The sequence below is a fragment of the Littorina saxatilis genome, linkage group LG11 (assembly GCF_037325665.1).
Source record: "Littorina saxatilis isolate snail1 linkage group LG11, US_GU_Lsax_2.0, whole genome shotgun sequence".
Taxonomy (NCBI): domain Eukaryota; kingdom Metazoa; phylum Mollusca; class Gastropoda; order Littorinimorpha; family Littorinidae; genus Littorina; species Littorina saxatilis.
In genome coordinates this window covers 33,641,961-33,668,798 of record NC_090255.1, presented here as the reverse complement: position 1 = coordinate 33,668,798, position 26,838 = coordinate 33,641,961, and the positions used below count along the sequence as shown (strand labels likewise).

The 26,838-nt window shown below is 42.9% G+C and overlaps 1 protein-coding gene across 4 annotated transcripts in view; it reads left to right on the top strand.

Annotated features, from left to right (window-relative positions):
• The first annotated feature begins 18,342 nt into the window (after positions 1 to 18,342).
• The window catches only part of LOC138980283 (WASH complex subunit 2-like), an 84,761-nt gene continuing 76,265 nt past the window's right edge, over positions 18,343 to 26,838 (top strand). For all 4 annotated transcript variants that reach the window (XM_070353147.1, XM_070353148.1, XM_070353146.1 and 1 more), the window contains exons 1-5: positions 18,343 to 18,410; positions 19,238 to 19,381; positions 21,853 to 21,945; positions 23,132 to 23,203; positions 23,790 to 23,855. In XM_070353147.1, the coding sequence (XP_070209248.1) occupies positions 18,354 to 18,410; positions 19,238 to 19,381; positions 21,853 to 21,945; positions 23,132 to 23,203; positions 23,790 to 23,855 (432 nt within the window). In that variant the 5' untranslated portion in view covers positions 18,343 to 18,353. The remainder of the gene's footprint in view (positions 18,411 to 19,237; positions 19,382 to 21,852; positions 21,946 to 23,131; positions 23,204 to 23,789; positions 23,856 to 26,838) is intronic.

Here is a 26,838-nt window from a genome sequence, read left to right as displayed (position 1 = left end):
GTGAGGGTGGGGGGGGGGGGGGGGCAATGATTCGTTTCTTGTGATTGTTTTGTTTTACATGTCATGCTTGGCATACTTTGATTTGTACATATATAATATAGTAAGTGGTGTGCATTACTTGCTCTAGTGTGAATGTTTCATGAAAATCAGTTTAACACTGTAAACATGTTTCATGCGTAGCTTTTCCTCTTTTTTTTTTCTTCATTGTCATACTGTTTATTGGAACTTATCTCAGGAAAAACAACTCAGGTGACAAACAGTGGTATATATGAATATTTTTCAAAGATTGATTTTTTTCCTTTCTGTTCGTATTGTACTGTTGTGCCAGTGTAATGTATACATGTATGTGTGCACTCCTAGGCGACCTCGCATTGTGTATAAATATATATATATGTATGTATGTATGTATGTATGTATGTCACTGAATTCAACGATGCTGTAATTATTGTATTCTTGTAGTGGACTTTTCAGACTGTGTTTTCATTGTTGTTGTCGTGTCGTCGTTCGATGATGGTTATATTAATGATAATGACGATGACGTTGAGATATTCCCTTTTGCTTGTCTATGTGGTATACAGTTTAGGTAATCGTGTACGTGTACGCGTGTGATTTAGAGCGCCTGTTACCTGTTGGCTTGTCTGTTCACTGTGTGTTTGCTCGTCTGTTCCAGGTTGTAAGCGTGGTGGTTATTTTTTTATTTTTTTTTTTTATTTAAGATTTTTTGTCTAGCTTCTCGTCAGTCGCTTCTCAGCTTGCTTACACTGTTTGCTTGGTAGTAGTATGCATATCAGCTTGTCTTCCAGTTTGTGCCTTTGGACTTTTCGCCACAGCTGATGTTTAGTCGTGTCGTGATGTAGAGCTAGCCTCACACGTCTGTGTCACTAAACACGCGCTTAACTTTGGCTTCTGTGCTGTACTCTGTGGTTTTCTTCGTTTCCCTTCGTATAATAAAAGACAAACACATGTTCAGGAGCAAACGTCAATGGAAGCTGATGTTAAAAAATACAAAATGTTGGCATGTACAAGGAAAAAAACGGGAAAAAAACCTGTTACATTTGTATAATTTACTTTGTGTTTTGAAAAACGGCGTTGAAAAATACTGGCTGTATACTTTTTTAAGTTTAAAAAAGGTGTGAACTACATTTGATTGAAATTTTGTTGCATCTGTAAATGTAAAATAAAACTGCAAAACACCACGGGAGCAAGATATGAGAACGCAACCTTTCTCCATTTTTGAGGATTTCATGTAAATGCTTTGACTAATGGCTTCCGGGCAGGTCGTTAACAAACATGAGATTTGTATGTGAAATTACGTTTTTCTATAAATTTTAAAGCCCCAGCCGAAGAGATTTTGTGCTTTAGTTCGTCACAGTCTGCAATATTTGTAGGTTTAAACACAACTTTCCTTGCTATTAGCAATTTTAGTTAAAAAGGGGGGATTTCAGAACCCTATGTCTGCTTAACATTTGTTATGTTCAGACGCTCAATGAGGCCCAGGTTGCCTAGATCATGAAAACAATTTTTTTAAATTAAAAAAAAATGGAAAAAATGTAGAAGGGTTGCTTTGTTCTCTTTAAAAAGAAAGCTTAAAACTTTTTTCATGCTGGCACTTACGTACGTGTATGTTATGAATATCATTTGTACAAAGTGTATCTTTAGCGAACGCACCCTGTAATCTGCCACATAGAGCTTTTACATATATATAAAATCCGTTTCTTTACACTCTGCATCTTTGCGCTTTGTTGTTCCCAGACGACACATGTCGGGTAGTGATTGCCACCTTTTGTCTGTCGAAGCAGGATATCTTTCGGTGTCTTTTCTTTTATTCTATCTCTGCTTGTAAAACTTACTCTTTGAAAACTGTTGTTTTCACTCTTTCGGTGGTGAAGATTTCACTATCGTTTTGAAAACTTGATGTCGATGCTTACTAGTTAGTGTTAGTAGGTGATGGCATAAATCTATTCAACAAATTGGAAAGTTTTCTGTTGGCCCTTTTCTGCCTGATCCGGGTAGCTGTTTGTTTTTTTAAAGCGGCAAGTGTTCTTTTACCAATTTGCATAACTTTGCGTTGTATCAGTGATAATGAGTAGTACTAGCGGATTCGAGTACTTTTTCTTTTACCTTTAACAAAAATAGACCAAATCCGAATTGCAATATCTAGCCCAAAACTGCCACATAGAAGCAACTTAGTAGCTGAGCCATAGCTGATTATTTCTCGAAGAGAGCAATGAAAGGAGGTTCATTCAAACACATATTGTTTTGTTAAGGTTACAGATAACCTTAATGTTGACAATAAAAGAGGGGAAGGTAAACTATAAAATCATCCCTGGTGAATGTTTGGTGTTTGGGTAATTAATGGTTGACGGACAGAGAAGGGGTTACTTTTTTAAGGACTGAAGCTACAACGAACCCCAGTAAGGTAATATATTGTACTACGTTGCAAACCCCTGGAGCAATTTTTTGATTAGTGCTTTTGTGAACAAGAAACAATTAACATGTGGCTCTATCCCATCTCCCCCCCTTTCCCCGTCGCGATATAACCTTCCTGGTTGAAAACGACGTTAAACACCAAAGAAAGAAAGAAAGAAAGATACAACGAAAACCTGGAGATTTGTCCCTTAAGGAAATTTTATTTTAAGTCCATCGACATTAGTTCCTACTGTTTTGATGCGTAGAAAACGCGGAATCCATTGTTTTCACGGGACGTCATCAAACCGAAATCCGCCGCGGCTGCCATTTTTCTTCCCACGCTATGACGTCACGTGCTGTGTGCGTGTATCACATGGGTGAAAACAACGGACAAAATTGAACAATGTTTTGTTCTCTAGCATTTGCCAATTGCCTCGCACTACTAGTTTTTCAGTGTTCTAGACTGTAACAGTGGCCATACAAAGGGAAACTACTGTCATGAGTTGTTTTCCTTCACACACATTCCATGTTGTAGTGTTTTTGCCTTAGCGAACGTTTCGTTCTAGATGTTGTAACAGTGACATGAAGAAGAAAAAAACCAGTTTTTAAAAAAAAGAAAAAAAAGATGTAATTTTGTTTTGCACAAAAAAATGAGGATTATGTGCCATCTTTTCTTCCAATAGAACATTCGAGTACTTTTGCGTCGCTTTGCCAATGTCCGTGATAAAATGCTTGTTTTGTAAGTATACTGACTATACGTGGGTTTCTTTAATTGTTGAAATAAATCTGTCTTTCTCTTTGACTTAAAGGATAGACCGTGGATGTTTGATGTTATTTGTCTGGTATCGATGAAAAATAAGTTTGGTTTGATCTTTTACAAGAGGTAGCTGTATAGAATGTATAGGTTGTGAATAAAGTTGATATTTTCATCTCTCACTGAAAAGGAGAAAATTAAAGTGTATATGTAAATAAAGCGTGTGTAACTATTTCTTTCCTTTGTTTTCCACATTTGTTTTATTTCAATGTATATTTTCTTTTCTCGGGTAGTATTGATTGACTCCACTTCCATGCTTCAACACGTAAGTTAACCTGTTCGGTTGCACACCAGTAACGTTAATTTCAAATTGTTTAGTGAAACGTTTACGCTAAAGTATCTGTGTACTACAGAGTTTCTTTAAACGCGGATATTTAGTCTTTGGAAGTGACATCACTGTGTCACTTTCTCTAATGAAAGCGTGGCAGGTGGCAGCCATAGCGGAAGCATTAAGGGAAACCGGAGTTTCCTCACTTATGCTACCGTGATGGCGCGTAATCTCACGGTATCTGCGTATGAAAAGTAAGAGAAACTGTACAGTGTATCGACAACATTTTAAAATTCGCATTAAGGCATATTACTAGACTAACGGGTAGTCCGCACTTAACTGTATGCTTACCGGCACTAACTCTTTGTGTCAAGTAGATGCTGCTGTCTTAGCACGGACGAGGGCATTCCTAGTGCACTAACTTATCGTGTTAAGACAACTAGTATTAAATTCCTCTCGAGTTTAATAAATAATAAGTGCCGACTCACCTTCTGCTTTTTCTATGGATTCATCAATAGGAATTAGGTGATTTTCGTAAAATCTGGACCCTTCGCCCCTCCCTCTCTTCTCTCTCTCCCCCCCCCCTTTCTTTCTCTAACCCCCTCATTCCCCCCCCCCCCCTTCTTTTCCCTTTTATCTTTGTCTTTATCACGTTTTCATTAGCATTTGGATTTCCTTCGCTGCTGTAGGCAGAATTAGAAAAGCACACATAGAAATTAGTCCTGCGCATATATTTGTATGTCTTTTCTCCACGCTGCAAAACTGCTGGCTTGTGTATGAATATTTTTGTGAACAGTTTTTTGCTGAGTGCGCCATATGTGAGAGGTTGTCTGTAAAACCGTAAACTACCTCATTTTTTCCTTGGAAAACTTGGTTTTTCTTTTTTATGTTTACACTATTGTCACTAACCGTAGGTTATTTGTATTTGTTCACTCAATTCAAAACACGTCATTATTTTTTTTTCTCAGGTAGCTGTTATAAGATTGCTGTACTTGATACTCTTCATTTTCGTATAGTCATGGACATTTTTGTGTCACTGTCAGTCCGTTTCTTGCTTTCGTCATGATAACTCTCTCCCTCTCTCTCTCTCTCTCTCTCTCTCTCTCTCTCTCTCTCTTTACATGTGTAACCTCAATTAACATGTTGCATGTTTTGCTTTTGATTTGTATGTTGCTTACTTTGTCATTTTGTTGTTTGTGTTTATTTGCTTGTTTGCTTACTTGTCGATTGTTTGCTGGGTCGTTCGTTTAATTTGTTTATTTGTCATGTTGCTTTACTTGTTTATCATTTATTAGACATTTGTATTAGAAGTAAGGACCGGTTGTAAGAAAAGGCGTCGCCTTAAACCTCTATCCTTGAAAAATAAAGTTCCATCATCATCATCATCTCTTCCCCCCCCCTCTCTCTCTCTCTCTCTCTCTCTCTCTCTCTCTCTCTCTCTCTCTCTCTCTCTCTCTCTCTCTCTCTCTCTCTCTCTCTCTCTCTCTCTCTCTCTCTCTCTCTCTCTCTCTCACTGTCATACCACTTTGAAGTAGGCGTTGACTTGGATGTTTAAACACTTGAATGTAGTCTCTTTCTCTATTGTCTACCTGTCGTCTTGTTGTTACATACCTAGCGGTTAAACTGACCTCATCTTGTGTCTACATTGTTCCAATCAACGACATATATCGGCCCACAAAAGAAACGCAACAATCAGCGTGGCGTGGTTGCATTAATTATGTTGATGAAAGTGACACTGTTCTACTTGCAGTGCGAGTTTGGCTGCTTCAACTTGAATCATACATTTGGTAGGCAGTAGGCGAACGTGTGTATGATTTCTAAGTTACGCGAAATCTACTTCACAATTACTTCCCAGTTCTGATGATTTTTCAACTGAAATGTCGCGTTTCTTTTGTGGCTGGGTGTATATTCATTCGCTATTTTTAATCGACCCTTTTAGAGGCTCTTTCCTTCCAATAACAGTAGCGCAGGTCATATCACAGATTGGATCCAGAGTGTAAGGTGTCAACTGAGTAGGAATTTCACGATGGTTTGGGAACGAGGCTACTGATCTGAATACAACGACATAATACATGTAAAGCCGCCTTGGACTTCCTGTGGTGTCATAACAGTAGCCAGGTTTGGCTGGAAACTGTACTGCCCAACGTTGAACGCTGAAGACAAAGACAAAAATTGATACAACTTTGACTTCCGACTTTGACTTCAATGGTCCCATGATTTTTTTTATTTGATTTTTTTTTTAACAACAAAATACTGGATCAATCTGTAGGTGTGCCAAGCTTCATTCTGTGTTGAAAGGACAGAGCCTTTAAGTGTGTGTCTTTTTTTTAGAAACATGATCATTATTAGCTTACTTAGTTTATAATCATTAGTTTACATGATTCGGGTGCTTGATCTCAGGTGCGGAAAATGGCACACAATCTCAACCGTTTAGTTCATCACTTGCTACGCAAAACAAGAAATATCATTATGGATTAAGTTGTCTGCAGACAATCTAAGTGGCTCATTGAAATTGTTGACATTTTTTTAATAGTTTGTTTGCATCAGAATTGTCTCAAGTGCTCCAAACACTTACTTTCTTAGACAGAGTGTATTTTTAAATAGATGTACACCAAAAACTACGGGTATTCTCGTATCAGATATTACCCCCCGCGGGTTAGGGGGAAGAATTTACCCGATGCTCCCCAGCATGTCGTAAAGAGGCGACTAACGGATTCTGTTTCTCCTTTTACCCTTGTTAAGTGTTTCTTGTATAGAATATAGTCAATTTTTGTAAAGATTTTAGTCAAGCAGTATGTAAGAAATGTTAAGTCCTTTGTACTGGAAACTTGCATTCTCCCAGTAAGGTAATATATTGTACTACATTGCAAGCCCCTGGAGCAAATTTTTGATTAGTGCTTTTGTGAACAAGAAACAATTGACAAGTGGCTCTATCCCATCTCCCCCCTTTCCCCGTCGCGATATATCGTGGTTGAAAACGACGTTAAACACCAAATAAAGAAAGAAAAGTATCAGATCTTTCCTCCTCTCTCTCTCTCTCTCTCTCTCTCTCTCTCTCTCTCTCTCTCTCTCTCTCTCTCTCTCTCTCTCTCTCTCTCTCTCTCTCTCTCAACACTGTAACCAAGACATAATCAGCATTTTACGAATGCAAACTCTTCACAACAAAGTATTGTATCTGTCTCATGCTGTGGACCAAGTTAGACTTTGCCCATCAATCATTTAATTATTTCGTTTTGTTAATTCATGTTCACACAACAAACAGCTGAAGATTTTAATTCTGTGAAACAGACAAAATTGTGTGTGTTTTTTTGCTGGATTGTATACTTCATTATTAGTCGATTTAGTATGATACGTCTACTGCAATATTTTAGAATTATTTGAGGACTATTTGAAAAGTATAGACAGACTGTATAGTTCACTTACATTCATAGTCGGAAGGGTATTTTGAAATTTGACAAGTCAAATTTTATATGAAAATAAAATCTGTATCAAACTAAACTGAGTTGGATTATGAATGTGTGTGTGTGTGTGTGTGTGTGTGTGTGTGTGTGTGTGTGTGTGTGTGTGTGTGTGTGTGTGTGTGTGTGTGTGTGTGTGTCTGTTTTCGTGTGCGTAGATTATAGTTTTTGTGTTGCCTCTGTATGTGCGGACGTGTTTCCGCGTTTGCGAGCGTGTGTGTGAGAGAGAGAGAGAGAGATCGTTTGTGTGTGACATAAACTATGATACGAGGGTGTGGGTGGGAATGGATGTGTGTGTATATAGTCTGTCAAGAACACAGTACACCTCTGGAAATGTATAGTTCAGCTCTGTCAGCCACGAAAACAATACAGCTCTGTCAGCCATGAACACAGTACAGCTATGTCAGCTTTGAACACAGTACAGCTCTGACAGTCATGAACACAGTACAGTTATGTCAGCCATGAACACAGTACAGCTATGTCAGTTTTGGACACAGTACAGCTATGTCAGTCATGAACACAGTACAGCTATGTCAGCCATGAACACAGTACTGCTATATGTCAGCTTTGAACACAGTACAGCTATGTCAGTCATGAACACAGTACAGCTATGTCAGCTTTGAACACAGTACAGCTCTGACAGTCATGAACACAGTACAGTTATGTCAGCCATGAACACAGTACAGCTATGTCAGCTTTGAACACTGACAGTACAGCTCTGTCAGCCATGAACACAGTACAGTTATGTCAGCCATGAACACAGTACAGCTATGTCAGCTTTGAACACTGACAGTACAGCTCTGTCAGCCATGAACACAATGCAGCTCTGTCAGCCACGAACACAATACAGCTCTGTCAGTCATGAACACAGTACAGCTATGTCAGCTTTGAACACAGGACAGCTCTTGTCAGCCATGAACACAATAAAGCTCTGTCATCTTTGAACACAGTACAGTTCTGTCAGTCATGGACACAGTACAGTTCTGTCAGCCATGGCCACACTTCAGCTCTGTCTGCCATGAACACAGTATAACTCTGTCAGCCATGAACACGTGTACAGTACAGCTATGTCAGCTTTGAACACAGTACAGCTCTGTCAGCTTTGAACACAGTACAGTTTTGTCAGCCACTAGATTGCCAATTTTAAAGTCTTAGGTATGACCCGGCCGGGGTTCGAACCCACGACCTCCCGATCACGGGGCGGACGCCTTACCACTAGGCCAACCGTGCCGGTTCGAACCGAAAGTAGGTGCCACCCAAACGGAGAACTAACTGCGGGGTCTGAATCGTACAAATCACAACAAATCTCAATTTCAACCTGTCCAACTACACCGCGTCTCGCTCCCGACCGCCATATAATAACGGTTTGTTCAAAAGCGTATAACTGGACATGACCTACGTGACTGCAGCAACAACAACAAAAACAAAAAACACTGAAAAAAAACTGAGCCGGCGGTAGGAAGGAAGACCGTGCAGATATCATCCAACTTTTCGTGCAAAGCGGCGGGGTAAGCGACGGTCGAACTGACCTAATTCATACGACACAGTCTGCCAACGGGCCTTTCACTGAGTCGGGTTGCACAGTGAGCTTTGCCGTGTGTTTTACATCTCACAAAATAGGCATTCCTAAATGTTCCATTTTCGACAGATATCTGCATAGGTCAGTGGTATTGCGCTGCAGTTCCTGAAGTCGCTGGTTCGAGCCCCTCCAATGCTATCATTTGTTTATGAATCATTCGCGCTTTTCCTGTTCAGTTTGTAAAATATGCTTCTTTTTCACATTTAGTCAAGTTATGACTAAATGTTTTAACATCGAGGGGGGAATCGAGACGAGGGTCGTGGTGTGTGTGTGTGTGTGTGTGTGTGTGTGTAGAGCCATTCAGACTAAACTACTGGACCGATCTTTATGAAATTTGACATGAGAGTTCCTGGGTATGATATCAGTCCCCGGACGTTTTTTTCTTTTTTTCGATAAATGTCTTTGATGACGTCATATCCGGCTTTTTGTAAAAGTTGAGGCGGCACTGTCACACCCTCATTTTTCAATCAAATTGATTGAAATTTTGGCAAAGCAATCTTCGACAAAGCCCGGGGTTTGGTATTGCATTTCAGCTTGGTGGCTTAAAAACTAATGAGTGAGTTTGGTCCTTAAAAATCAGAAATTTGTAATTAAAATTATTGTTTTATTAAACGATCCAAAAACAATTTCATCTTATTCTTCGTCATTTTCTGATTCCAAAAACATATACATATGTTATATTTGGATTAAAAACAGGCTCTGAAAATTAAAAATATAACAATTATGATCAAAATTAAATTTCCGAAATCGTTTTAAAAACTATTTCATCTTATTCCTTGTCGGTTCCTGATTCCAAAAACATATAGATATGATATGTTTGGATTAAAAACACGCTCAGAAAGTTAAAACGAAGAGAGGTACAGTAAAGCGTGCTATGAAGCACAGCGCAATCGCTACCGCGCCAAACAGGCTCGTCACTTTCACTGCCTTTTGCACTAGCGGCGGACTACGTTCAGTTTCATTCTGTGAGTTCCACAGCTTGACTAAATGTAGTAATTTCGCCTTACGCGACTTGTTTTTCTTTTTATATTTAGTCAAGTTTTGACTAAATATTTTAACGTAGAGGGGGGAATCGAGACGAGGGTCGTGGTGTATGTGTGTGTGTGTGTGTGTGTGTGTGTGTGTGTGTGTGTGTCTGTCTGTCTGTGTGTGTGTGTAGAGCGATTCAGACTAAACTACTGGGCCGATCTTCATGAAATTTGACATGAGAGTTCCTGGGAATGATATCCCCGGACGTGGTTTTCTTTTTTTAGATAAATACCTTTGATGACGTCATATCCGGCTTTTTGTAAAAGTTGAGGCGGCACTGTCACACCCTCATTTTTCAATTAAATTGATTGAAATTTTGGCACATCAACCTTCGACGAAGGCCGGGGTTTGGTATTGCATTTCAGCTTGGTGGCTTAAAAACTAATGAGTGAGTTTGGTCATTAAAAATCGGAAACTTGTAATTAAAATTATTTTTTTATTAAACGATCCAAAAACAATTTCATCTTATTCTTCGTCATTTTCTGATTCCAAAAACATATACATATTTTATATTTGGATTAAAAACAATCTCTGAAAATTAAAAATATAAAAATTATGATCAAAATTAAATTTCTGAAATCGATTCAAAAACTATTTCATCTTATTCCTTGTCGGTTCCTGATTCCAAAAACATATAGATATGATATGTTTGGATTAAAAACACGCTCAGAAAGTTAAAACGAAGAGAGGTACAGTAAAGCGTGCTATGAAGCACAGCGCAACCGCTGCCGCGCCAAACAGGCTCGTCACTTTCACTGCCTTTTGCACTAGCGGCGGACTACGTTCAGTTTCATTCTGTGAGTTCCACAGCTTGACTAAATGTATACTGAAAGGCATAAATTCTGCAAATAGTGCATTGAACGATTTTGCTCTCAAACGAAAATCAGATTGAACCTGTAATTTGTAGTTGACATCTTGAGTGTCGGAGCAAATGTTTCATGCTGTCAGCGTGCGTTTTGCAGTATTGCTGATCCAGCCACAGCTTACTGTGCTAATAAAGACCATGGGCTGAACGGGAGACAATAACGTAAAAAAGATAGTGTATGGCCCTATGAAATGCAACTGGCTGTTTGGCTGTATCAGATATCGCAATCATGCCACGACTTGATGAAGGAGAGAGACTCAGCAAGCGATTGGGATGCTTAGAGCTGGCCAAAGCATTGAACGTGATGAACACTGAACGTTTTCCGAAATCATTGCGCTTAGACTCAGTCACCTTTTTTGAAAAATTGTCATTTCATGATGTTCTATTCAAAATCAATAAAGCGAAGGTTTATAAACACTAAAATGGCCAATAAATAAAATATTCAAACATTGAAAACATTCACCACCGAGTTGATTTTTTTTTATTTTTTAAAGTTCAGTTTGCGGAATTTATGCCTCTCGGTATAGTAATTTCGCCTTACGCGACTTGTTTTTCTTTAGAGGGGGGGGGGGGGGGGGCAAGTTAACTAGTAACCCAAAAGAGGTCAGAGGCATAGGCACCCGATATTGAACTCGGTACATTACAGAAGAGGAACTTTTTTTTGTGTTTCTTTCCAGAGTGTTTTTTTCTTTTTCAGCAAGATATAACGTAACAAAGCAGACAAGAAGAAGAGAAAATGTAAGTTTTACGCCCTCACGGCAAAGCCATTAGTGGCATGTTACACTGGAAAACCCGGCTTTGTATGAAAATAAAAAATAAAAATGCAGGGGGGGGGGGGATGATGATGACATACCATAAACTGCAAAAGATCGCTTTCGCTGTGACGCTGGGATCTTTATCGTGCGGAGAGTCTGCACAAAGTTGACTCTGGGACACACATCCCGCGCCGAACTTGGGGGTTGAACCCACCGGTTTTAAAGCCAGCGCCTCTACCGACTGGGCAAACTCCCCCCCCCCCCCCCCCCAATTTGTTGGGGTCAAGAAGTTCCATGGAGGGCGGGGGGTATGGAGTAACACATAGTGTTTTGCTCAGAACATTCCCACCCAAGTAGAGCCGCGCTAGGGGTACGCATTACCGTGAAGCTGGCAGTCAGTGCTACCAAATGTCGTCTGTGTCTACCACTCGGTGGTGACTTGATGTGGGTCTATGTAAGCAGATGCCAGCGCAAGCAATATGATGCAGAGTCAGGAGGCGGTTTGGTACAAGAGAACCTTAGAGGCCACAGCCTCGGCCGTCTAAGGGATCTGTGTGTCTGGAGGCACATTTGGTTTCTGAGGTTCAAGCGGAGCTGTTGCCTCTGCTCCCAAGTTCCCGTGTCTGGAGGCGTTTTTGGTATGGAAGCAAACCTGTAGGTTGGGGCCTCTGCCTTTCAGGATGCCAGGACTACAAAATGTGTGTCTTGAGACACATTCAGCTCAAGATTCCAGAAGTGGATCTGTGGTGTGCTGGGTCTGCTGCAAGCACACTAGAACCAGCTCGCAACAGTTGAGGTGAACAGATTGGTGAAATTTTGAATCCATGCATGTCCCTTTGAATATTTCTGTAACTGAAAATGGAGAAGAAATTGCATTTTTTTGGCTTTTCCCTGATGACTAGAATGCTTTTAGGACTGGGTGGCCGAGTGGTAACGCACTTGCGCTCGGAAGCGAGAGGTTGCGAGTTCGACCGGACCCTGGGTCAGGGCGTTAGCAATCTTCTCCCCCCTTTCCTAACCTAGGTGGTGGGTTCAAGTGCTAGTCTTTCGGATGAGACGAAAAACCGAGGTCCCTTCGTGTACACTACATTGGGGTGTGCACGTTAAAGATCCCACGATTGACAAAAGGGTCTTTCCTGGCAAAATTGTATAGGCATAGATAAAAATGTCCACCAAAATACCCGTGTGACTTGGAATAATAGGCCGTGAAAAGTAGGAGATACGCCGAAATGGCTGCGATCTGCTGGCCGATGTGAATGCGTGATGTTTTGTGTACAAAAATTCCATCTCACACGGCATAAATAAATCCCTGTGCCTTGAATATGTGCGCGATATAAATTGCATAAAAATAAAAATAAAAAAATAAAAAAATAAATCCCTGCGCTTAGAACTGTACCCACGGAATACGCGCGATATAAGCCTCATATTGATTGATTGATTGATTGATTTTAATCATCTAAGGCCTACACACATTTCACAGTCAATGTATTTGCAAAAAAGACGGTTCAACTTAGATAGATTTCAATTAAACTTACAGATAGCTTACGATGTATCTCCTTCAGTCCTTCAGTCCACTGTAGCGTTTGATACATTTCAGCTAAACTAAGTTGCTTCATTATACATGCAGATGAAATCTCCATTACGGCTTCAGGAAATTTGAACAGAATGTGTGCACAAGATCGCAAGGATGCTGGTGACAACCCCGGTGTCTAGGACACCATTATACAAACGAAAACCATCAAGAGAACTGCCGCTTGTTTTCGTAATGCACTGTACGATTTACTTGCAAGGTGTAGGTCTCTAGGACCACCTACCCTGTTCTTCACACTATCTGATGATGACATGCCATAAATGAACTGCAAAAGATCGCCAACAATAAAAAAAAATATGTTAACGCTTCATCATAAAGCTCGTTTTCTACAACAGTAATAAAAGATCCGTTTAAGAGTGCAGCCAGGCTGTGTATCAAATCAAATAGTAGCAATTGTACTTAATTAATCTCAAATACGTACAGGTATTGAAGCTGCTGTGTATTAACATAAATTTATACAAACGAAACATGTGCACAAGAACATTAGTATTACATTAAAATATACCGTAAACTACATTGTATACGCCCATACCTTGCTTTTAAATTTAATCCAAACATAACATATCTATATGTTGTTGGAATCACGATACCAAAAAGAATCGGATGAAATTGTTTTTAAAATACTGGACCGATCTTCATGAAACTTTACATGAGATTTCCTTGGTATGAAGATCGGTCCAGTAGTTTACTCACATATCGCGCACACACACACACACACACACACATACACATACACACTGCAGTTTTGGGCAACGAAGCTTTGGCAACGAAGGTTCGATGACGTCATCCAATAGTCACATCACAGAAGGAATTGTACACAGGCTGAACGTAGCCCATTTTAGCTCGACTTATTAGACAGAGAGGCTTGAGGAGAATGATAGTAACAAAGTTTTTAACAGAGTGCAGACCTCAATGATCGTAAGAACGCACAATTTATTGTTTTCTGATGGTTATAACCGGAACTTGCTTTGGATCATGGGGCAGACAACTCCCGTAAACCCTTCAATGCTTACTTCCCTTCTTTGTTGTCGTTTGTAGTTTCATGGCTGACGAACAGATGCGGTTCTTCTTCTTCTTCTTTCTTTAGACTGCCGCCTTCATCAAAGTGAAGATTCTGCAGACTTTGGAGAGAGTTGCGAAGATGATTTGCAGCTGGTGTCATTAGAACTGCCCGGGGGTTCAGTGGTAGCTAGTGGGGGGTAGAAATAGAGGAGGGAGGTGGGGAGGATCAGGGGCGGGGGAGGGGGGGTGGGGGCGGGGAGGGGTGTCTAGATCCGGGATTTGAAGGCTTCCAGAGAGGGGCTGAGAGCGACCTCACCCGGGAGCGCGTTCCAGTCCACGATGGTGCGTGGAAAGAAGGACTTCTGGCGGTAGGTTGTGCGGCACAACGGTAGCTGGTAGGCAGCATCGTGAAGGAGTCTGGTGCTTTTGGCGGTGGGATTTGGGGTGGGTGTGTTGCGGGTGTTGATCGACAGCAAGCCATTGGTGTATTTGTACATGGTGATGAGGCGGGCTCTGCGGCGCCGATCTTGAAGTGTGGGCCACTGCAAGTGTTCCAACATGGCATCAACGCTCGAAGTCTTGCGGTGGCGATTTACAACCCATCGGGCTGCCCTGCGCTGCACAGCTTCGAGGCGATCCACGTCCTTGCAGGTGTACGGATCCCACACGGGACTCGCAAATTCCAGGGGAGAACGGACAAGGGCAAAGTAGGCTCTCTGCTTCACTTCCTGTGAGCCGACTCTTAGGTTGCGTCGGAGAAAGCCAAGCATCTGGTTTGCTTTGTTGGTGATGTTTAGGATGTGGATATCCCACCTCAGGTCGTGGGACAGGGTCACTCCGAGGTACTTTGCCTCGTTTACAGGGCTGAGGGTATGGCCGTGCAGTTGGTAAGAGCATGGCGTGGGGTTTCTTTTCCTGGACACCGGGAGAGTCTGGCACTTATCCGGGTGGAAGCTCATCAGCCACTTCTGCTCCCACTCAGCGAGGCGGTTCAGATCCTCTTGGAGGGCTTGCTTGTCACTGGCGGAGCTGATAGTTCTGTGGCAGAGAGTATCATCGGCAAACAGGCGGGAGGTGGAGGTGAGGCCCTCAGGCAGATCGTTTATGTAGAGTAAAAAGAGGGCGGGGCCAATTACGGACCCCTGTGGTACCCCGGACTCCACGGGAACGAGACTGGAGGTGGCGCCGTCAACCACGACTGCCTGCTGCCGGTCGGAGAGGAACCCCTTGATCCAGGCGTGCATCGTCCCGACGATGCCATAATGGTGAAGCTTGTGGAGAAGAAGTTCGTGGCAGACTCGGTCGAACGCTTTACTGAAGTCCATAATGAGGGCGTGCGACTCTTTCCCTTTTTCAAGGTCGTCTGACAACTCATCCACAAGCCCCAGCAGTTGGCTCTCACAAGAACGCTTGCTCCTGAAACCATGCTGTTCTTCCCGCAGGATGCCGTTGGTCTCAGCGAAAGACATAAGTGTACTGGTGACAATATGCTCCATGAGCTTACATGGTATGGACGTCAAAGAGATGGGTCGGTAGTTTGATGGATCGTATCGTTGACCTTTTTTGTAGACTGCCGTGACATTCGCTAGGCGCCAATCTCTTGGGACGACGCCGGAGTTTAGCGAAGACTGGAAAAGGAGGGCCAAGGCAGGTGATAGTTCGTCAGCAAGCTCCTTCAGTATCCTGGGGCTGATGCCGTCTGGACCTGGTGCCTTGCTGGGGTCAAGGTCTTTCATCAGTTTGCCGACGCCAGAGCTGGTGATGTTAATAGTGTTGCAGGTGGGGCGATCAGGTTTTGCGTGGAGGTTTGTTCGCTCTTGAAATTCTTCTTCAGTGCAGGAGATCTTGGGGCTGAAGGCCGAGTGGAAAGTCTGGTTTAGTGCCTCAGCACGGTCTTTGGCGTCGGTGACCAGTTTGCCGTCCACCTTAAGGGGGGAGACGCCGGAGGCCTCGGTGCGTTGCGCCTTGATGTAAGTCCAGAATGGTTTGGTGTTGGGTCTGGTGGTGTCGTCGGTGGGCTCAGAGAAGAGCTTCTCAGTGTGGGACCAATACTCTCGTCTCAGATTTCTTTGGACGGTTACTTACGTTCACTAGCAGCTATCGAAGCACGTTCAGCAAACCAAATTATAAGACATACACGTAAGATATCAGGTGCTCTTCTGTCATCTGCTCTTCATACTTCATTATTTTGCACGTAAAGCAAACCCTAAATATTACATAAACGAAAAGTAACAGCTGTTTCGAAGTTCGTCAGCCATGAAACTAATGGCAACAAAGAAAAGAAGTAAGCCTTGAAGGGTTTACGGGAGATGTCTGCACCATGATCCAATGCAAGTTTCGGTGATAACCATCAGAAAACAATAAAAAAAATTGTGCGTTCTTACGATCATTGAGGTCTGCACTCTGTTAAAAACTTTGTGGTAATCTTGAACTTTAGCGTGTTAAATTCATAGCTCAGAATCCAGTGACATTCTTGACTTATTTTTGATACAAGTCCATGTAAGCAAGCCAAAGAACATTTGTCGTGAAACTTAATTGACGGATTGAACTCCAAACTTAAGCATAATTAATTTCCTCCGAAAACGGCGTATGGCTGCCTAAATGGCGGGGTAAAAACGGTCATGCACGTAAAATTCCACTCGTGCAGAAACACGAGTGTACGTGGGAGTCTAAGCCCATGAACGAAGAAGAAGAAGAAGAAGAAGAAGCATAATTAATTAATTTGGTTTTTCAATCGACGAAAATGCACCGAAAATGGCGTACGTTGTCAACCATGGGACATCATTTACACGAAAGAGTCAGTTGTCTCCCTTGTTCGCTCACACGGATAATTCCTAAATGAAATGCATTCGTACAGTTCATCAGAGTTCATTCCGAAACTTCAAAGGGATCTAAAATGACTTGTTATGATTACAAGTGCAGGTTCTACAAATTTGGAGACTTAAATGCCTCTGAATTATGAGCTATGAATTTAACACGCCAGGGGCGGACGAGGGGGGGTTTCTGGGGTTTCCGGAAACCCCCCCCCAGCCAAAAAATAAAAATATTTTTGTGTGTTTTTTTGGGTTGAGTTTCAATTTTGTGGGTATTAATCAGTGACAAAATCTGCTGCCTGGAACTGGTAATGATCATCCTCAGAATGCACCAGCTTGCACCATTTTGCATCCTTTTTTTCAAAATTTTCCGGGGGGGCATGCCCCCGGACCCCCCTAGCAAGCTAGGCGCTTCGCGCCGTCGGCTCGGCGCTTCGCGCCTTCACACCCATATCTTCACAATATACTTTTGGAAACCCCCCCCATAAAATGAACTGATCCGCCCCTGCACGCTAAAGTTCAAGATTACCAACTTTGTTATTACCATTCTCCTCAACTGAGCCTCTCTGTCTAATACTAATAAGTCGAGCTAAAATGGGCTACGTTCAGCCTGTGTAGGGGAAAGGCCCCTAATATGGACCACTTTTTGTTTATTGCTGATAACTTGCTTGTTTTCTTGCAAAGAAGTTTCATTTTGTGGTTGGTAGTCCTTCTCTCTTAGTTTAACCGTTAGGCCTAATTAGAGTGAAATAGCTTTGATAGACCTTCAGCAAAAATCAAATACAGAAAAAATCACAAATGGTCCATATTAGGAGCCTGGGCGCCCAATATGGACCAGTAAAGCGGCCTTCACGAATCACTGTAAAAAGCCCCCTATACTTCAAAATAACATGATACAACTTAGTGTGCAAGTCAGACAAATTCAAATATGCTTTAGATTTAGCTGTTTCGGGTTGATGAGAGCATTATTTGAAGCACACCAGGAAACTGAAGAAGCTTATCAAAAACAGAGTGAAAATAAGTGAAATTATCAACTTCCACAAAAAAAAGACTATTTGTTATATTTTTTTGAAATCTCGAGGGCTAGTTATAGGTTATTTTCAGCAACCTTCTTAATGAATTAATCAAAATTGCTTTTAGCTTTTATTTTCTTCCATTTGTTGAAGGTGGTCCATATTAGGGGACTCACACATACTTTCAGGTTTTGCTATTATTCTTTGTTTGCAGTAGAAACCCGGGGTACACACTGCTAAAATGTAACAAATACGGTCTTAGCTGTCATGTATAGCCATTTTTGTGTGATAAAAGCTTTGGCTGTGGACAGACTAATGAAACGAGTCTGTTTTAGGCGGCAAATTTAGAGTGAACGCTGCCAAAAGTGAAAAAAAAGCGAAAAAGCCTAACGGTTTTGAGGTTTGTGTTTCTGCAACTGTTTTGACATGTGCAACTTATCCAGTGAGGGTGAATAAAGCGAATGAAATTGTTTTGAGCGCTCTAGCACCGTTAGTTTGTCAGACTGACCGGAGGTGGTCACATATTAGGAGCCGGTCCATATTAGGAGCCTTTCCCCTACATTTCCTTCTGTGATGTGACTATTGGATGACGTCATCGAACCTTCGTTGCCAAAGCTAACTTTGAATGCAAGCTCGCGCCATCTTGTTAGCGTTCCTAAATGCCGCGGCTCGCTGTAAAAACGAAAGCGGAAGTAGATCCTGTTAGTAGTTTTCGGTAATTAGACTCAAGATCACATGAGAGCGTCTCAAATGCAAGATGGCGCCGCCCGTTCCGCCCACAGAAGATGGGGCATTTTCTTCCGTCCCTTCGCAGGTACTGTACATATTTTAAAACATTTTTGTGAAACGGTAAGCTCTAACCATGCTAGCAACTCTTCCGTATTTATTTGCTCAGGGAGTTTTCGTGCTTTGCTTTAAATAGGTGTATCTGTCGTCTATGTTGTAAAAGACTGATCCAATCTCGTCTGCTCGCTGAGGCGAAGTTTCATCTTGTTCTGTGTCATCAGCAGCTCTCTTGCAAAGGGAAACTTTACTAATTTCTCTGATGAGGTGAATGACGATTCAAAACAGTTTTTTCTGATCATTCGCATGGTGGAATTATCAGCACTCTATCAGTATCAGTCTGTGTGTGTGTGTCAGTGTGTGTACAAGTTTGAATACAGAACATGTCTGTGTATCAGGGTTTGAATGGCTTTAGTAGACACCACGACAAACCGATTTTGCAACAGCACATTTTGCGACACCCTCGGTTCGCCGCCAAATTTGCGGCAAGTGCCAAACTACTTGGACAAACTATAAATTGTACTAATTTACGTTCTGTGAATAACAAATCATTTGTGCCCAGCTACTGATCGAGCTAGCCCTTTGTGGGTGTGTGTGTTACACTTACACTACAGTACTTTGTATATCATTGTGTGTGTGTGTGTTTCAAACCTCACTGTGAGTGGTATGATCACACTGTGTGTACAATAAAGGCGAGTGTGGTCAGTGGTGTGTGTACACCTCAATGTGAATGTCTGTGTGTTATGGTGTGTGTGTGTGTCTGTTTGTGGATGTATGTGCCTCATTGCCTGTGCGTGTACACATGCACTGTGTGTGTTTAACTTTTCAGTCAATTTCATTTCCCGAAATCTATTTTAGGAGAGTGCACCAGCAAACACAGCAGCTGCAGGAGGCAGTGATGGGACCCAGCCGGCCAATGGACCTCGGTCGTGGGAGCGACCATGGTCACTGGAGGAAATGCGAAAAGAATCTGGCAACTGGTCACTGGCTGGAGATGCTGGGGTAAGTTTTGATGGAAGAATGAAAACACCATTTTTACAAAAGATACTTAGAATTAGATAGTGTATTAAAAGTTGTGTTCAGATGTGGTATCCATATAATAATAATAATAACGGGCATTTATAAAGCGCCTTATCAGAAGTTCAAAGCGCGTGACAACAATACATGTATACAAAAATCATACAATCACTGTCAGATTCAAACAACACATCATGCACATCTCACATCCCCAGACTCTATACTAAGGAACTATCCGTAGTGTTGTTGGAACAAGTGAGTTTTCAAATTGGACTTAAAAGATGAAATGGATGGAGAGTGACGTAACTGAAAGGGGAGTGAATTCCATAACTGAGGTCCATAGTACGAAAACGTGCGGAAGCCATGAGCCTTGCGTTTAAAGCGACCTTGACGGAGAAGTCGAGCATCATCAGAAGAACGAAGGGTGCGAGAGGGAGTGTAGAGGGAGACCAGTTCAGAAAGATAGGCAGGAGATATAATTTATTAATTAAGTAGAAGTGCAATGCCAAGGCACAACATACCCCCAGCGAAGGACAAATCCGCGTTCTCTCTCTCTCTCTCTCTCTCTCTCTCTCTCTCTCTCTCTCTCTCTCTCTCTCTCTCTCTCTCTCTCCTACACACACACAAGAAAAGACACGCGCACACACACACACACATTTACATACGCACGCACACACACAGGCACACACACACACAGTGACTCACACAGATCTCATACACACAAAACACACACACACTCACACACATACACACACCCCAAGTCACACACACACACACACACACAAATATACACACAAACTCATGCACATACACACATCTCTCTCTCTCTCCCTCCCTCTCTCTGTCGCACTGTCTCTGTCTCCGTCTCTCTCTCTCCTACACACACACGAGAAAAGACACGCGCACACACACACACACATTTACATACGCACGCACACACACAGGCACACACACACACAGTGACTCACACAGATCTCATACACACAAAACACACACTCATACGCACATAGACAGATGGACACACACACCTTTACAAACAAACACATATATATACACTCATACACACACAAACATACACACAAACTCATGCACACACACATACACACACACACTCTCTCTCCCTCTCTCTTTCTTACACACACACACACACACTAGTACAGACTCATGCACGCGCGCACACACACACACACACAAACAGTAACACTTAACACATGTGCACAAAATGAACACACACACACACACTGCGCGAGAGAGAAAGACTACAGGGAGGCATGACGTCATGATGCATTAATTGACGTCAAAGACTTTCGACCGTGACGTAATTTTCTTATGCGAGCTTTATCCATAGACTTGGAAACTACGGAATTTCTAACCGGCCAAAGTGGCCTTGGGTGGCGTTTGCTAAAAAAATGGGGGCGCCTATAGCACCCACCGTATTATAGTTAGTATGTTCCCAATTTTGGGTGAACTTCCATCTCCAACTGTAGCCCCTGATCGGGCACAACGAATCCTTCTTTATCGGTATGAAAATTTCTCAAGTCGATTACAGTATAGCGTTCGTGAGATACCTCCATTATATGTATATATATATGATCACAGGCATGAAAAGGAGAGTTGGCGAGTTGATGAACATTTCTACTCGTCCTAATTGTTCGTTTTCACTGTTGGACTTCTACGTCCACTTTTTCAAACACATTTTAAGGCTAAAATGATATTTTTACAGCATATATCATTATATGGAGAATACTACATGGCATCCTATGTGGAGTGGCGAGTATTCTACCCGCCATGGCGAGTAGAAACATGTAACTGGTGAGTAGAAATGTTCATCAACTCGCCAAATGGGAAAAAAGTAGCTGAAACAAATTGTTGGTTTGGCTAGTAAAGTTTGCTCTCTGGCTAGTAAATTTTCAGAATCACTAGCCAAAGGCGAGTACACCATTTGTTGGACTTTCAGGCCTGCATTTTAGTATGTTGTGTTTACTGCACAAAGTAGCCTGTTTAATCGAAGTATTCACACAGAGAATACATATGTTGTGAACCCTTCAGAAGCTCGTTCACTACTCATGCATATGCACAATTCATGGCTTCTCATTTCCCAGTAAATCATTCCTAACCATTGAGTAAACTGTATAAAGTTACCCATATCAAATGAGCTAAGTGATACATGTTGAAGTTTTGTTTGAAATTGAAAGCTTACGTTTTTATTTTAAGGCATTTGCATGATAATAGAAATGTGATCACATGCAGTCGTGCTTAAAAGCTATATATATATGCATGAAAATTTAACGGTTTGAGTGGTTTGTGTGGGTTCACACTAAGCAGAACAAAACCTGTTTTGTGCAGCGATATGGCTAAAAATGTGTATGGCACACTTAAAACAGATTAATAAAATAAATCTGCAGTGAGTGCAACCTGTAATTATTGTTTATCTTGACCTATTTTTGTCTTTGTAGATGTTACACATGCTTCAAGAATTCTCCCATCGGATGATTGCTCGCACTCATGAAATGGAGAAGGATGTGGATGGGCTTGTGCATGAAGCAAAGGTAAGATGTGTCCTTCATACACAGTGACTGCTAGGTGTTTTGTACATTCATGGACGGGCGCAGTGGCGTGGTGGTAAGACGTCGGCCTCCTAATCGGGAGTTCGAATCCCGGTCGCTGCCGCCTGGTGGGTTAAGAGTGGAGATTTTTCCCATCTCCCAGGTCAACTTATGTGCAGACCTGCTAGTGACTTAACCCCCTTCGTGTGTACACGCAAGCACAAGACCAAGTGTGCACGGAAAAGATGCTGTAATCCATGTCGGAGTTCGGTGGGTTATGGAAACACAAAAATATCCAGCATGCCTACTCAACAAAAGCGGAGTGAAGCTGACTATGCTCTCAGAGTATAGTGTGGGGAACCCAAATGGGAAAACGAGCTCACACGTCACCAGACAATCGTGGAACGCTGAAGAAGAAGAAGTACATTCATGGTTTCACCTAAAATACAAGAAAACAAGAAATTCCTCCGAGGTAGAAAAAAAAAACCCTGTTGGTCAAAGGGAAATAACCATTCTCACTGCCACCAACTGAGAAGGTTATTTCCCTTTCACCATTAATATCTCCCTCTATAAGTCCTTGTAGAATCTTAATCCACCAATAACTCCCTAACCGTGTGTTTGACTGGTCCCAATTTTTGTAAGGACCGTCTCAGGAATGTATAGAACCTGTTCACCAAGTTTGGTGACGATCGGTCCGTTCATTCTTGAGATCTATATGCGAACACAAACACACAAACACATCGACCGAAACCTATACACACCCCAATACCGGGGGTGTAAATACACTGCACACCAAATACCATCATTTGTTGATTGCAACCAGTGAAACTATAACATAGTAACAGAGTGATAGCTGAAAAACTGTCAAATACCTGGAAAACTGATAGAAATAAGCAGTTGACGATTTCTGTTCTGGTTCAGTGGAACCTCCCTTTAAAAAATAAAAACAATTTAAGACCTTGGTTTTTCACAAATCCAGTTGGTCAGTCAGGTTCTGGTTGACTAATTTATTTTCACTTTTTATTTTATTTCCTCAGCATGAAGGTTGTTTTCCTGAAACTTTGGGCTGATGTGAAACAGATGTAAGATTGGAAATAATGAGGCTAGTATTCTATACCATAATGACAAGGATTGATCATTGTGATATATTGCTTTTTCATTTATTTTTATTTGTTCTTCTTGTTTTCAGCTGACCGGTGTACGACTCAACAACGTCACCAATGATTTCAGTATGTTAGCAAACACACAGTTTGTGGAAAACGTAAGTTGCCATGTTGTTTGCAAACAGATTTTGCTCATTTGAAATAAACACCGGAAAGAGTCAGGCAGCTTAAAGAGCCAAGTTTTTCATGGAAGTTTTCATTTGTGTTGTGAATGTTTTTTTGAAGGATGGGATTTTTTTTACAACAATGGGATTTCATTGTTCTCATTGGTTTCAAAGCATTGACTATTCAGGATAAGATCTTTAGTTTGTCAACATAATATGGCTGCAGGGGACTGTAGTACCCAATATCCCCGAATGCTCCGGGTATCAGCCGCTAGACAATCCGTGATCAGTTCTCGTAATGGACATACATGAATTACATGTATATTTAAAATCGCTTTCCCCCTTTCGTGCAGAGAGTTATAACGCTGTTTGAGCAGTGAGCCTTGCTTCTTCAAACCATTGAGTAAAAATTCTGGAATGTGCGGTGTGCAAAGGGCTAATATTGTATAAAATTCTCTTCATTAGATGTATTTCTACGTGTGCATGTGTTGCTGTTCATTCTTATGTGTGTTTCTGTTGTGTTTTTTGTGTTGTTGTGTGGTTTTTTTTACTGGACATGTCATGTTTTTCTTTTTTTCAGAGGGTATACGACGAAGATGTAACCCAAGCGGATGCCACAACAGAAGACAAACAAACAGAAAAACCGGTAAGGGTTGACATTGTTACTTTAGTAGCTTCCACATGCCTATCGGTGTCATAATTTGGCTTTCATGCATGTATACTGTTTATGAAAAAGCCATACTGTGAATCAGTTGTTTGTGGGTAATGTTGGTGGCTTTTTTGTTGTTGTTGTTGTAATTTTGCCTTGAAGCGGTCAGGTTTTTTGCTTTTTTTGTTTTTACCTTTGTGATTGAGAAGTATGCTCAAATTTGTGACAGATTGAATTTACTGTACTTTGTTAATGTGTGTTACTGTTACACATGGGGAATACCCCAAACAAGTAACCTTGAACGGTTGAAAACGACGTTAAATTACATATTATTACCCAACTCACATATAGCAATTAACTCTAGTTCAGTGCTGGTTACGCTGTACGCGTTCCCCTTGGTAACAAGGGAGACCACCCTAAAAAAGAGTGATCCATCCCATAATATCAGACCGATGTCCGGTCCAACATCCGTATGCGTGCGCATACGCCGCCATTTGTATCATTCTCTCTCAGCGGTTCAACTGGGAAGGACGCTCCTGATGTACGCTCCTGCTGTATTCAGCATTTTGTCATAGTCTTTGGCTTTGGCATCTCCCCTTGGTCGTCGCCTAGCTGTTCACCTTTACCTACTTGTGTGGTGAGATCTTTCCGTTTTGTTATAACTTTAGCGACGTTTTCGTCGCTCGTTTTGTACTTGTGAAATTTTTCTGAAATTGTTTTTCTTTGAAATTTTTCGTGAGTTCTTTCGCTATGGCGGAGGCTGCGCTTGTTGATAGCGTGAATAGGAAGCCGAGTTCGAGGCAGGAGCCTGACGATTCGCCTCCTAAACGTAGCTCGAGGAGAGAGAAGGGCGCAGGAAAATCCGCGTCTGTTTCTTCTGATTCAACTTCTGTTAAATCTCCCGTGTTAGCAGACGTCAGTTTAACTTCCGGTCAGGCTTGTTTACGTTCTGGCAAGAGTGGCGGTTCGCGCAAAAGAACTTCTTCTTCTGCTTCTGCTTCTGCTTCAACTTCAGATGGCTGCCCTGGGTTAGCGCCAGCTGAAGTTGCGTCTTTATTGTTGACTTTGAGCGCTCAAGTTTCGACACTTGCGTCGGAATTATCTTCCACTAGGGAGGAATTACGTGCGCTTCCGTCGGGTGTTTCTGATGTTCTCTCCTTAGCACAGGTACGGCAGTCTCCTGCAGTTCCGGCTTCGACTTCCGCTTTGCCTTCGGCGACTGTGACTCGGGCGGATGTCCATGCTTCGCAGGATGGGAGTACCAAGTTGGTGTCTCTCCTTTGTGGGACACCAGTTCAAGGTATGTCTACACCGCTTGCCGGTGTGCGAGCTCAGGGGGCTCTCTCTGGCGTTGGTAGTCGTGAGAGTTCCCACGAGCAGCGAAAGGACGAACGCCTCCGTACGTCTCTTTATGAGAATATCGGGGACCGTTTTAGTCCTCTTCCGCCCGGGGGGCAGGAAGTGGTCGGTTCTGCCGACGATAAACTGTCTGATGTTCTGCCTCCTGGCTCCGAGCTTGATCTCGAGTCGGAGTGTAGGGCGGAAGACGGGGATGCCTCAGTGGTAGAGGATTCCCAACTGAATTTGCCCGTGAAGCTGTCAGCCGCAGTGGCGCTGGCGGCGGAAACGGCGTTCAGATACTTTCCGGAAGGGGTGGTGAAGGACAAGGCTCAGCTTCACCCACCTCGGTCTGCTTTTGACGATTTCCGGAGTGCTCAGGAGCAACGGCCTCGCTACCGCTTCCGGGAATCGTCAACTATTGCCTATGAAATGGCTAACGTCTTGTGTGGTAAACGCAAACCGGCGGTGCCGTTGTTGGTTCAGCACGGCGAGGCCCCGGAAGACGTTGTCTCTTGGCTGGCTCAGCCTGGGGCTCGGGCTGCTTCCGGTGTTCCGAAGTTCAAGCTCACCCCTTATCCTGTGAATCTGATTGACTCTTTTGCTCTGCCGTCAGGGGCACTTCCGGTGACGCCGGAACTTGCTGCTTTGAGAGAGGACGGGTACAATAGGGATAGAGTTGTCCCATGTACTGACGGTTCTCTCACAGCTGTGGAGGAAGTGGGAAGGTCTTTGCTGGAGCTCACGTCCGTGTCGGAGTCTCTGCAAAGGTCTTTATCCAGATCGATTGCCACATCTCTTGATCCTTTTGAATTTCGGTTTGATGCGTCGCCGACAGATGTTTCAACACTGCTGGCTACTCTGGGCAAGGTGACTAGAGAACAGGTTACTTTGTCTGCCCGGCTGTATACTCACGCGGTGCTTTCAAGGAGATCAGCCTTCTTGACGGGGTCCAGATTTCGGGACACCGCGACTGTGGAGAGGCTGAAGGTCTCCCCTTTTGCTGAGGGGTCTCTCTTAGGGCAGGCGTCTTTCGATGCACTCCAGAAAGAGACGCAGGACGCGCGGGATGTAGCGATCGCGCGTTTGGCTTCACAGGGCTTCCAGAAGCCTCAGGGCAAGTCTCAGACTCAGGCGTTTTCTTCTGCTAAGCCTCAGACGTCTTCGTCAGGTGGTGGGAAGGCCCAGAAGCAGTCATTCTCCTCCAGGGGTAGGGGGCGTGGAGCTCCTTACCCTAAGAGGGGTCAGTCTTTCGGGGGTTCCAGGGGGTCGGGGCGTAAGCCTCACCCCCAATGAAACTTCCCCGAACAACACATCCCGGTGGCCCCCGCACTAGTTGTAGCGGGCGGCCCGTCCAGGGCCCTTTCTTCCTGGCTGCAACTGGTGGCCAGCAAGTGGGTCACGGGGATAGTGTGTTCGGGGTTCCGGCTTCTCTGGTCAGGGCAGAAGGCTCCCCTGGTCAGGATAATCCCGCCCTGCAGGGCGCCAAAGGATTTGGTGGCACGGAACGCGGTCCAGGAGGAGGTCTCGGCTATGCTGCTCAAGGGAGCTATAGAGGAGGTCTTGGACGCGCGGTCCCCGGGGTTTTACGGCAGACTTTTTGTAGTGCCGAAAGCCTCGGGGGCGTGGAGGCCGGTGTTAG